This window comes from Anas acuta, chromosome 4 (genome assembly GCF_963932015.1).
Source record: "Anas acuta chromosome 4, bAnaAcu1.1, whole genome shotgun sequence".
Classification (NCBI taxonomy): Eukaryota; Metazoa; Chordata; class Aves; order Anseriformes; family Anatidae; genus Anas; species Anas acuta.
The window spans coordinates 61,250,185-61,262,756 of record NC_088982.1 but is presented as its reverse complement, the minus strand read 5'-3'; the positions used below and the strand labels follow the sequence as shown (position 1 = coordinate 61,262,756).

General features: G+C 46.5%; 3 protein-coding genes across 10 annotated transcripts in view; 1 reads left to right on the top strand and 2 right to left on the bottom strand.

The window, feature by feature from the left end:
- Window positions 1–5,504, bottom strand: part of MOB1B (MOB kinase activator 1B) — a 48,367-nt gene extending 42,863 nt beyond the window's left edge. Inside the window, exon 1 of the mRNA XM_068679296.1 lies at window positions 5,204–5,504. Coding sequence (XP_068535397.1) covers window positions 5,204–5,220 — 17 coding nt within the window. The 5' untranslated portion in view covers window positions 5,221–5,504. The remainder of the gene's footprint in view (window positions 1–5,203) is intronic.
- Window positions 923–9,881, top strand: GRSF1 (G-rich RNA sequence binding factor 1). 4 transcript variants are annotated; one of them, XM_068679288.1, is made up of 10 exons: window positions 923–1,125; window positions 1,293–1,440; window positions 2,306–2,461; window positions 2,793–2,933; window positions 4,450–4,579; window positions 6,673–6,839; window positions 6,970–7,094; window positions 7,749–7,884; window positions 8,098–8,181; window positions 9,620–9,881. In XM_068679288.1, the coding sequence occupies exons 1-9, from the start codon at window positions 955–957 to the stop codon at window positions 8,154–8,156; spliced, it is 1,233 nt and encodes a 410-aa protein (XP_068535389.1). In that variant the 5' UTR covers window positions 923–954; the 3' UTR covers window positions 8,157–8,181; window positions 9,620–9,881. The 4 variants fall into 4 exon arrangements, with proteins under 4 accessions (XP_068535389.1, XP_068535387.1, XP_068535388.1 ...); XM_068679286.1 differs by having other exon boundaries at window positions 9,485–9,881; XM_068679287.1 differs by having other exon boundaries at window positions 9,306–9,881.
- The window catches only part of RUFY3 (RUN and FYVE domain containing 3), a 54,394-nt gene continuing 51,163 nt past the window's right edge, over window positions 9,342–12,572 (bottom strand). For all 5 annotated transcript variants that reach the window (XM_068679262.1, XM_068679263.1, XM_068679264.1 and 2 more), the window contains one exon: window positions 9,342–11,860. In XM_068679262.1, coding sequence (XP_068535363.1) covers window positions 11,717–11,860 — 144 coding nt within the window. In that variant the 3' untranslated portion in view covers window positions 9,342–11,716. The remainder of the gene's footprint in view (window positions 11,861–12,572) is intronic.

Below are 12,572 nucleotides of genomic sequence, written 5' to 3'. Positions count from 1 at the left end.
ATTTACATACAGCATGACAGCTAGCCTAGAAAAAGAAGCGTTTGAGAGTAATTACAGTAATTAATTTTTGCACCAGTAAAGTTTTCTCATTTAAAGAAGGTTTTAAAGAGAAACCTGACGTTTAGGATATGAAAAATCTTGAAGGTGAAACACTTTGGCACCACTAAATGAATAGATGTTACCTGGAAAATAAGTATATGATTCGCCTTGAAAATTAAGAATAAAAAATTGAATGCTATTGCCAAGAGATCATCTTTTAATATTTTAACGGTGTTTAATAGTCTATAAGAGTCCCTAAAAGAGTTTATTGCATGAAATAGTTTATAAAAGCATCAGCTGCCAACAATGAGATGACTTAGAATAGGTTGTTTACAGTTTCAAAACACTGATAAGAAATGTTCAAGGCTTCTGAGATATTCATGGGTTGGCAGTACTACACGGTGAAAGACTTCCATTGAAATCCTGAGACACTTGGATTGATCGCTTGTGACAGCTCGATAACACACTTGAGGATGCCAAGACTGGAAGCAGAGGATGCAGGACAGCAGAGGACCATCCATCGCTGCCTCCCTGACCACACGACAGGAAGGTTTGGCACCTTGTCTTCCCAACATACCGCCCAGAGCCCCTGCACCTCAGCCTCCACACCTTTTTCGTTCCCTTGGCTAATCTGTCACCTTGCTGCTCTCTTCCACAAAATGGTTAAGCTTGGAGGGGACCCATGGAGGCCACCTGCTCCAACCACTGCGCTCAGGAAGAGGCAAGGAGCACACGTACCCATCTTTTTTTTGTTATTTTCCCTTCCTGACATACATTTGCTACGGACACCCCCACACTCATGGTGCCCCCCCCTCTCCCCTCACGCCACCGAGCGGGTCCCGGCTCCCGCCCCGCGCTGCCGGCGCCTCCTGGGTAGTGAAGGCGGAGCCCCCCCGGCTCTCGCCCCGCCTGCCCATGGCCGCCACCGCCGTCGCCCGCCGCGGGCTGGCCGCGGTGCTGCTGCTTGGCCGCCGCCGCCTCCTGCCCGTCCCATCCCCGTCCCCGTCGCCCTCCCGCCGCCTCCTCCTCAGCGCCGCCGCCGCCTCCCTCCGGCCGCTCGGCGCCGCCGCCCGCCGCTGCAGCCAGGTAGGGGCGGGCGGGAGCGGGCCTAAAATGGCGGCGGCCGCGGGTGAAGCGTGAGGCGATGGGGGGGGGGCGCCAACCGCCAGGGCTGCCAAGGGGAGCGCGGGTGGCAGACGCTCGCCTTTCCCTTTCTCCTTTATTATTTTTAAAAAAGGTGTTTTTGGGGTCAGGTTGTAGGCTCGCCGTCCCAGGAGCGTCAGCTGTCGGAGCAGGACGCGGAGGCACCCAGGGGAGAAAATGAGGAGGCCGTTTTTCTCGTCAGGGCGCAGGGGTTCCCCTTCTCCTGCTCCGAGGAAGACGTGGTTACCTTTTTTGAGGGTAAGGGAGAACATTTACCTGAGTAATGGGTCAGTGGGGTGTTATACAGCCCAATACCTGATCGTTAGTGAAGAGGGAAAACAAAATCTTACAGACCACTGCTCAAAGCAAGATGGGTTCATCACAGCAACTCACACGTATAAAGCCAATGATCAGCTTCCAGGACACTGTTAAGCGTCTGGTCATCTCCCACCAAAGTGTTTCACGTGTAGTTGAGCACATCTTCCCCTTCTTGCTCCGTGTTTCAGTAATAAAGTTACACTGATCCACATCTAAATGCTTTATGGAATACTGTTATGGTTGGCTTCCATTCCCTCCCCCCTTCTTTTTGATCAAAAAGTGATGCTTACTGGGGGAAACTTCAGAGCCACTTGGCAATGCTGATGAGCAGGCTTTTGCTCAGCTTTGTGAGGCTGATCCTCCCATACTGTAATGTTAAGATGCATCCCTTCAGTGTAAGTGAGGTGATCAAATCAAGTTTCTAAGCAGTTTAATAACCTGCTGAACTAAGCTTAGTCTCTTTGAACTCCTAGAGAAAGGAACATAGAACAGGCAGAGCATAAATGGTTGAAAGGTGCTGTAGCATTTGTTCAAGATTGCAAATACCTCAAAAACAAATTTTACCAGCAATACAAGGATATTTATTACCCAGTTATACAGCTGTGGATGCCATGGGATACCAAATCTCCTCAGCGAGAAGCATTGTGTGTTAAAGCTAGTGGTAGAAATGAGAGTTTCCTAACCTGTGCTTCAAGACAGGCGAATGGCTCCATGCAGAATTTGCTGTTTTAGTCTAGAATCAAAAGACCCCCCATGGTTGATACAGTTGCGTATGTTTCTGTATCACGTGTTCCCTGATTTCTAGGCTGTAGAATTCGGAACGGTGAGAACGGCATACACTTCCTCTTAAACAGGGATGGGAGGCGCAGGGGAGATGCCTTGATTGAGCTGGAGTCAAAAGCAGATGTCCAGAAAGCCTTGGAAAAGAACCTGAGATACATGGGCCCACGCTATGTGAAAGGTGAGTTGGAAACAGAGGTAGAATTGAAGGAAACACAGTAGAGTGGATAAGAACTGCTTGAATACCAAGACAGGCTTGTGCCGGGGAGACAATCAGGGACAAAACTAGTGAACAAAGTGCCGTGAAGTCAAAGCTTCTTGGGCTGGGCAGAGAAAGCAAAGCACCTTGTGGCATGAGGGGCCGCACTGGGGGGACCTTTGATTGCATGGGGAGAACGGGATTGAAGGTGCATGCACGGAGGGAAATGGTGCCTTAGAAGAAGGTGCCTGCAGAGTGCCACGTTCTATGTACCATGAAGGAAAATAATGTTTTTTGCCTCTATTCCTTGCAGTTTTTGAAGTACATGATAGAGATGTAGAGGGCTTACTGCAGAGTCTGCAGAATGAGACGCAAGCCATCAGCGATGGAGTCGTACTACTCAGAGGCCTCCCGTTCACATCCACTGAGGATGACATTGCAGAGTTTTTCTCAGGTAACTCAAAATAGTTTTTACTCTTGTTTATAAGGTATTATGTGCTCCAAGTTCATGCTCAGCTAGACAGTCATTCCCCTAAAGGAGAGCTACAAGAGCCACATGCAGCCATGAACACCTTAGCAGTGTAACAGGTTGCTGTCCCCCTGCAGTTAGAAGGCAACTAAAGCTTTATTGAACAGCCTTCAAGATTATCAATTACCTTTGACTTTCTGCAGGTCTAACCTAGCTTTGGGACTTGCAGCACTAAATTTTAGGGGAAAAATAAGTAAAGGGAGTAATCTAGGTTCAATTTACTTCTCTTGAACTGCTACCAGCACGTAATTTGCCATAGAGGAAGAAGCATGCCTGTATTACAGATAAAGCACAAATGAGTGCAGCATGGGGCCTTTCAGCAGTATAATCGTAATAGAACACGCATGTCAATGTTTAGAACTCAGCTAATTTTTTTTGTTTGTTTCAAATAATGGCTTGTTTGTGGTTGTGAATAGTTACTACACAATTTCTCAGCCAGTCAGCTACTGGACAGGATGTTTCCCCCCTGCCCTCAGGGCTGGAGCAGGCCAGGTTGCTGCTACATACACTTACTAGGAAAGTAGGAAAGAAGCCGTCCTGCTGTTTGCAGAGTTTACTTTTTTAGACAAAAGATAAGACTGTAGAGTAAACCAAAAACACTTGTTCTCATGTTTCTGCCACCCCAGGTAAGCATGCACGCAGTTCTCCAGCATTAAGGCTCATGATAGTCAACATGATGCCAAAAGCAAGGGCTGCTGATAGTAGATTTCTGAACTGATCGCCAGCAGTTAAATAATGTTTATAATCAATCTAGCACAGAGCTATCACAATGAGGTACCTAGGAAAGCATTTTGAAGTTGCTGTTTCTTTGAGAGCTGGTGAGACCATTCCAGAAGGTCAAAAAAAAACAAAAAAAAAAACAATAGAAGATTACAAAAGCAACCACAAATGTTGGCTTTCAAAAGTTCACAGGTGTAGGAACCCAGCCCAGTATGCACTGGTATAATCACTGATTAAGGTAGGACTTGCAGCTCTTGGTCTATATTGTGTCAGATACAACAAAATAATGGTTTACAGGCTCCCCAGAAAGATACTATGCACTTAAAAAAAAAAAAAAAGTTAAGTAAACTAGATTTTAGCTGGATTTTAAATAGAGAGGAAAAACAACCTGAATTAGAGAATATTTCAAGAGCATTTGTGCTCTGGACCTCCTTCTGTGTAGAATTTCCATTCATTTGTTGTTTTTGGAGTTACTTGAAGCCTGAAGTGGATTTGTTATTAGCAATTAAGGCTTCTGTGAAATGTAGCACAAGTCCTATAAACCAGAGTTTTTTTTTTTTAAAAAAAAAAGTTAACAATACGGGTATACTTAGGCCAATATGGCCAGTTGTTGCAGGACTAGGGGCTACTGGATTAATTTGTCAAAAAACAGGAGTGAAAGGGAAGGGGTGTCCTTGAGCACAAGTTCCTAACACTGTAAATACTTCTTTCCCTCCTTTAGGTTTGAGGATAACTGACATAGCTTTTGTTTACCGTGGAGAAAGAAAATCTGGAGAAGCTTACGTGCAGTTTGCAGCTCCTGAAATGGCAGCTAGAGCCCTCTTAAAGCATAAGGAATACATGGGGAGTAGGTAGGTGTTTTGCTGTAGTTAACGGAGTAGAACAACTTGATATGAAGCACGTGGTGTGACTTACAGCTTGCCTCTTAGCTGAAGGTACCACACTCATAGCTCTATTGAGGCACGCGTAGAACCCAGTTTCTAGGATTCAAATTCCAGAAGGAATCGCAGTAAAATCTTGCTCAGAGTGTCAGACTGTTACTTTATGGCTTAGAACAAGTCCCTTTTTAATAGTACCTTCTGAAGGACTCTGTGTTTCCTAAGCATTACATCCTCCAGGGAGGTTTTCTGAGGAGCCTTGACAAAGATGGGGATGAGAACAGAAAGCTTTGTGCACTGTAGAAGCACGTTCCCCCTTTACAGCTTAAGCAGATTTGGGGCTCTGTCAAAGAGAGTTATTCTGAAGTTCTCCTGAAGCCAGCCTCCCCCTGCCCCAAACTGGGTGCTACCAGGTAGATCCCTCCTGCCCAGTCACAAGCGCACAGGGATCCTGCACCTCCTACCAGGTTTGCTGTTGCCAAGGCTTCTGCAGTGGGGCCCGCAGCACAGGCAGCCCTTCCCTTCCAGCCAGCACTAAGCACAGTCAGTGTTTCCATGTGGGTAGCACATCACACAGAGCACAACAACTCACCTCACCTCTGGCTTGAATCCATTGCTGCAGCCAACTGCGGTCAGGTACCAGCCTCCTTGGTGACAGCATCTGCCTGGGCTGGTCTCCTTCCTCAGGACTTCGCATTTAAGTGCGTTTCTCCAGCATGCTGAGGCCCCAGGCTATGTTATTCCCACCTGAGAGCTTCCCTTGCCTTAAGCAGAAGTATTTGTAGCTTTTTTTCCCCACTATCCCAAAGTATATTAAAAAAAAAACACATTTTTACACTGGTTGGCTTTTAGAGTACTATGTGATAACTCTGATTTATTTTTCTGAATGCCAGATTGCAAGAAACCTCTCTAAACCTTTCCTTCTCACATACCCTAGGAAGGATTTCCTTCCCTTCTATTCCTTTACTTCCTGTTTCAAGATTTCTTCCTTGCATTTGTCCCCCCACCCATATTAATAGCAAACAGCTGCTCTGCAGGTGTGCTCAATAATTCCATTGGGGTGGCAGCTCCACACAATTCCCTACCCTCCAGGAGGGATTAATTAATTCCCAGCCTGCCATTAGGGGTTGTTTTAACCTTTCTTTCTGCATGACTAGCCAAGGAACTGAGTAGTTTCCAAACCTGCTGCCAATTAGCTCTGGTTCTTCCTGGGTCATCACTTTTGTCTAGAAGGGGACACTGCTGAGCCTGGGCATGTGGATGCTGAGCTGTAAGCGCTGCCCGGCTGTACGTGGGGTGATGTCTCTTCCTGAGGCTGCTCCTTAGGCAGGGAGGAAGGCTGCCTCACTTGGATGTGCGCATTCTCTTCTCCATCACATTGTTTCTGCCATGCTCTGGAAGCCACCTGCTTGGGCGCTGGGAGCTAAACCTGCTCAAGGCCCAGCTGACTGCTGTTGCCAGCTCTGAAATATCCTCATAGGAGAGTCTGAACAAGGGGTTCTGGGGTGGGTGGCTAGAGATACAAGGTACTACCCTGTTAATGCTTTTATCTGCTTTGAGGTTGAATTTTTTATAATTTCTTTTTTAATTGGGGATTTGGAGGACTTGAGACAGAGCAGTTCGCAGAGGTGTAGTGGGGAAAACAGCCTCAAAAGGATGCATGCTACTGCTGGAAAAAGATCGTGGTTTTGAGTAAAGCTGTATTTCTGCAGCAAAACATAGCTTTGGCTTGTAAACGTAGTACTTCTACAAAAATCTTGGGTAAGGCCATGAACTAAAGACTTTGTCCAGAACAAACTGGCTCACAATACTTGGGTTTATACAGGAAGGTGACTCTCATTGCCCATTGAAAAGGGCTTTCACAGACATAACTGGACAATTTAAATGAATTCTTCAAGACCTTTGCTTGGCAGCTAAGCCAGAATTGTAACAGCTTACAAGGCTCTCATACTTTGTGAGCACAGCTGAGCTGGGAAAACATCCGGAATTAATGGTACTTTCTGAAATCCTTGTGTTCTTTCTGGTGTGCCAAGGAGTGCCATGTAATCTTTTCCTTGTAATTTTAGATATATAGAAGTATACGTAAGTAGAAAGCAGCAAATGCAAAGGCATGTGCCTTATCACAAGCAGATAGCGACCTTCCCCAGGCTGCGACGGGAGCTTGAATTGATTTCTGAAGCGAGGAGGTTGAGTGACAGTGGAAGCTCCGATGCCAAGAGACAGAACCAGAACCGTGAGTTGCACCCTGCGGCGCATGTGTTGTTTGAGGCCCCTTTGTTTTACCCTCACTGCTGCTGTGGGCACAGCCATGTGAGGAAGGTGATAATTACAAGGGTTAATGATGTTTTCCCTTGATTCCCCAGAACTAGGTAATGAAGAAACAGAAAGCTCCGGGCACTGTTCAGAACCTGGGAGCACCTCATCATGGCCACACATTGTCCACGTGAGGGGTTTTCCTACCGAAACTAGAGCCCAAGACATAATAAATGTGAGTAGCAGTAAAAGTACGCATTGAGTTCAGTTGTAACTACTAATGTAAACGTGCCATCAATCTGTCCAGCTGAAATGACTGAAAGTTTTTGCTTTCTCTGTATCAGTCCTCAGTGCTGTGTGGCACTGAGCGTTGGGAAACTTGAACTGACATCAAATTGGCTGAGGGACACTAAAAGGGTCACAGGCTCCCCCATGTGCCCTGCCTCATGGGTGCAGCAGTGATACCTGGAGAAGGTGACAGCTTGCAGGGCTGTGCTGAATGCCCACCAGCATGAACTAAGTGTCCTTTTGTACCCTTAGCTGAATTTCTGCATAACTGACTGTACAGAAATAAATTAAACATCAAATATATTTCATTTTAATAGTGTACGGTCACAGTGAGTGCACCCACATTTGATGCCTTTGGTTATGGTACAGAAGGGTGCTGTGGGAAGCTAGTTCTCCCTGTCAGGAGTTACCCTGACAGAGGGCAGGAGGCTGCACGCAGTGGGGCAGGTGGATGCACATTGGCCTCACCCAGCCAGGATGGGACTTGAGCTACTCAGGTGCTCAGTGCCTAGGGTTGGACAAGCTTTGCAAGTACAAACAGGATGGTTTCTGGTAAGAGTTTTTTTTGGTAATGTTTTTTCCCCCCCCCTCTCCCTTCCAGTTTTTTGCCCCACTGAAGCCCACAAGGGTCATGGTGGAATACAACTCCCATGGAGATGCCACAGGAGAAGCAGATGTGCATTTTGAGAGCCACGACGATGCGGTTGCTGCAATGGCCAAGGAGGGGACACAGCTGCGTGAGTAAAGAGGAAGGGAGACCTAAACACTGAGACTCCCCCCTCCTCGAGCACTGCTTCTTGTCTAGCTACTTGTAGCATCCTGTGCAACAGGATTGTCTTGGAACTAGAATTCCAAATTACACTAAAATATTAAATTGGCTTTCTGGGAGATAAAAAGATGCAGCAGCTACAAGTCAGTGAACGCAAATTGCCTCTCATATTGTTCCCTAGAGTGTGGTACCATTGAATTATTCCTGAATGAACATCCAAAGGCAGAACAAGACTGCTAGTGACAGGGGCAAGATCGCAGCTTTGGTGAGCACATCTTTTTATCCTATTGCTCCTGTTCTACTTTTAGCATGCTTGATACTTGGCACTTCACAGAGCTTCCAGGCTAAAATTGAGAGCAAGTGGCTGAGGCCGATCATCACAGCTAATCTGAGGGCAGGCCTCATGCCTCACACGCTGGCCCATGAAGCTGAAATCCCCAGGGATAAATTCTTGTGGCAGAGGGGCAGCAGCTCTTGGCCGAGGTCACAGCCAGAGGCTGCTGCCCTATCCTGACACTGCAGCCCCACACAGAAACCTGCCGTGCTGTAGCTGAGGCCTGCTGGAATGTGCAGCAGTGCTTCTTCCCCTAGCTTTTTCCTCCTCCCCATGAAGCTGTCCTACTTTTCATCTGTTCAAGGTTCTGATGGGGCCATATTCCCTGGCACAGACACCAAGGAGTGGCTAAATATTTTTCTACAGTTACGGAGTCCCATTGGTGCAGGAGTGCCCAGAACTGTTCCTGCCTTTTGTGCTGGGACTTAGTCCCAGCAGAATCAGCTCCCCCTGTGTCAGACCAACTTCAGCCCCACGTGGAAGTTACTCACCTCTCGGAGGCCATCTGTCTCAGCTTACTTTTACTGACATCTTTCACCACTGCTGAATTCTACAATTCCATTGCTGGTGACCATAATTTAGAATAAGATGCAGTGGTACATTTAAAAAAAAAAAGTGATGGTTTTTATTTCTCTCCCCCACCCCTTTCTTTTTAGGCCAGAGCGAACACATTTCTTAGGTACAAGTGTAAAGTTTGTGTACTGTGTCACTGCTCAATTAAAAGGACAAACTATAAAATTTAGTTTGGATGTAATAAACTGTATTGACATATTGGGGGAAGGTTGTCTGTCCTAAAAATAGAAAAAGCTGTACCAGAGGAATAGTAAGTGCTGCAGGACGGAGCGGTTCCAGCCTCCAGCTGTGTGCTGGTGTACAAAGCATTAATGAAACACCAGAATGCGCCATTAACACCGCCCAAGCGATTGAAGATGCCAGTACACAGAAGGCAGCAGGTGTGCTGTGTAGTGTAGCTAACACCTCGTCCCTCCTGCCATGCTTCTCTCGTTTCTGCATTGGCATCTGTTACTGGTTGTGAAATACTTTCATACCCACAGCCAAAGCAGAAGGGAAAGCCCACTCAGGACGCAGGATACAGATGAGAAAGTTTTTATTGTTGCATGTGGAACAAAATTAACAACAGAAAAAGAGCCTTCTGCTCCGCCCCGTCCAAACGTGCAGGTACGAACCCCAAAATCCAGCATTACCTGAGCAAACATGCCTTTAACATTTGCAGCATCACCAAGTGTAACACCAGTACGTGAAAGCAGAGCCTTCCACCAAGATCAACCAGGGAGGCGGTGACTGTTGACGCGACTGACAGCCAACGTGGTCGTGCTCTGGTCTTTCTGAACGCCAGTTTCTGTTACAGCAGCCGGAGCCGTATTTTGAAGGGTTTCAGCTGTCTTCGTAAAGGGCTGCTTGTTCATAGAGATCTCGTGTAACGATGAAGGACCGGCTCAAGAACTGTCCTGCTTTGTACACGAAGATGATCACAACGTTCGCTACAAGCAAGCGGAGCAGCAGCCACTCCTGCTGAAGCAGCAGAAAGCTGCGTACAGGTCACAAGTAAGCTGTGATTCCAGAGCTGCAAAAGTGCTCGGACGCCTCAGCAATAAAGTCACTTCAGTAAGCGCCTGGTTTCCAGTTTAATTCTCCAGCACTGAAGTTGCATGGGGTCAGACTTTCTCCTGGGGGATGAGTCACTCTGGGTTCGGGTGCAGGAATTTGCTATCCGCAGTGCGTACACCGTGTACACAAAGCTGCTAACAGTAAGTTCAGTATCTCATGCGTTACCTATGGTGCCTCACCCCTTCAAAGCAAATGTTTGCTCACACTTAAATTCTAGGCTTTTCCAATTTTAACACTATTTACAATTTTTTTACCTACTTTAGGGGATAGCAGCAAGGAAATTCATGTGGTAACTACCACAGGAGGACTAAAGAGCAGATAAAGGGAAAGTTGGAAGTTGCTCCCCTCTGTTTAGCGCTGTCTCTGAAGGGCACTAAGAGGAGTTGGAGAACTTGGGCGGCTGAACACACCGAGGCCTATGGGGAAGCAGGAAAGGGGAAGTTTTTGGTACAAACTCTAACACCAAGCACATAAAAAACCTCAACTCTGACGTGCTTTTTAGTGCAGTTCCAGCCAGTCTAGTGAATGGAAAATCCTCTCTGGAGCATTAAACCACTACCCCCAATAAAATTTCTCCAAAACCAAATACGTTTGTCACATATAAATACATCAGTTCTCTACAGATTACAAAACATACTGTGGCCCTAAAGATTGAAGTCTCCCAGTACAGAACAGACCAAATAAACTATGACATACTGCCTACTTTACAAGGAAGCCACCACTGCTTTTTGAGAAATACGCAATTCCTTTTAACAGCAACAAAGATAGATGTAGCATGAATCACAAAAACTAAACTGTGTTCAGATCAGGATTTCTCATAGGTGCAAAGTATTTAAACTTCATATCACCTTCATTTTGATCTAAAGCAAAACCAGTGAAATACGAGCTGTGTTACAATGACAATTTCACGTGTACAACAGAGAGAAGAGAGGTGCACAGACATGGCCCTAAATCCTCTGTGTAACAGTATTTTGTATTTAAATATTTGTGACTCAAATCCCCCCCGGGATCAAGATAGGAAGCAGAGTTGCAGCCCTTCAGGCTGGCCACCATTTTGTGGCCGTGAAGTCACAGTGAGGGTCTCTGGTAGGAAGGTCAGAGATGACTTAAAGCACTTCCCTGCTGATCAGTGCAGGTGAGCTCTCACATCACATGCCTTAAAAAAAAAAAAAAACCAAAAACTTATCCCACCTCCAAAGTCCCTAAAAAAGGATAATTTCACAGCTTTGTTTGATACTGATTTGCATAGCAAGCCCACGGCCAGAGGACTGAAGAAATTAAGCCAGAAAACTATTTTTTTGGTGTGTTACCTGGACTCTTTCACCTGGCACTGAAGTAGCATGGTTGAGCCAGATTGTCAAAGGCAGCAGGGAAAGGGGAAATGGTATTTCAAGTGCAGCCAGACATGAGGATAAAAAAATGCTCCTGTTTTGCTTTCAGTGAGCCATTGCTTAGCAGCCGCATGCCCTCACATGACATGCTTGGGGGTGGTAACATCCCTGACTTTGACACACAGACACACGGCTCTTTCTGGGGTGGGGGCTCTGTTCTCACAGCATCCTGAGGCTGCTCGGTCACACCTTAAGGCTACTCAATGTGAAATTCCCCAAGCAGTTCCCCCTGGCACAAGCTCAGGTCCGAGAACTGGCAGGTTTTTCTACATGGAAGGCTCAGACTTGGTTTTAGTCGCAAGAGACTAAACACCATCAAAGCTGCTTCCCCCTCTGGCCTCCCAAGAACACAGGCAAGTGTCTTCTCTTCAAATTCCTCTTGAACAACCCCGGAGACATTGATCAGCTACAACATTTTTTATGGTCACCGCTCTGCAGCCCGGCTCCTACAAGGGACTGGTCGAATACTGCTGGATGAGCTGCTTGTGGCAGGGATTGCAGACGGACTCCGGGTTAATACTGGACGGGAGAGGCAGCTCATTTGCTGAACATGCCTCACAGAAGACACCACCGCAGTTCTTGCAGATATTCTGAAACAGGAAGAGAAGAGAAAAATTCAGGGATGCTAAAGACACTTGAGCTTTTTCTCATTAACCTTCAGTCAATTCAAATCCTCTACTGGACTAGAGAAAGATGCTCAAAATGCTCTTGCCCCCTCTGAAGACCAGAAGCTTTTCTTGTGCTTACATTATCAGAGAAGAGCAGGTGAGGACGTATAGTGAAGTGGTACGAGTAATCTGTAACAAACCATTTAAGTTTTGACCCAGTCTAGTCACAACTTACAGCTAGAGCATTTTGTCCTGAGATGCACGTTATGATTTTATAGTCAGACAAACACAGGAATGACAAGTCTTACTTGAAAGCTCCCTGGTCAGATAGCCTCGCTGTGCTCCCTAGCCTCCCCCCAAAAAAATTTCAAAGGAGATATTTGGAACCATGGTACTGGGTCATCTTTAAGATGGTGTGGAGGTCAGAGCCTTGTGCTGGGAGCTGAAGACTCCTCCCTGCTCTGGTCTGTCCCCAGATCGCCACCAGAGCTTTCTGGTGCAGGTCTTGTTAGGGAAAACACAGCAAAACAACACCTAGCTCGCCACTGAAGCACGTGCAGCAGTACAGCCAGGGTGCCTGCTGCACTGACAGCAGTTGGTATCAGTGCTGGCCACAAAGAAGGATAAAAAAGTGACATTTGTGGAAAAAAGTCAAGAGAAAAAGGTATAGTGGCTGAAGTGGAGAAGTAATAAG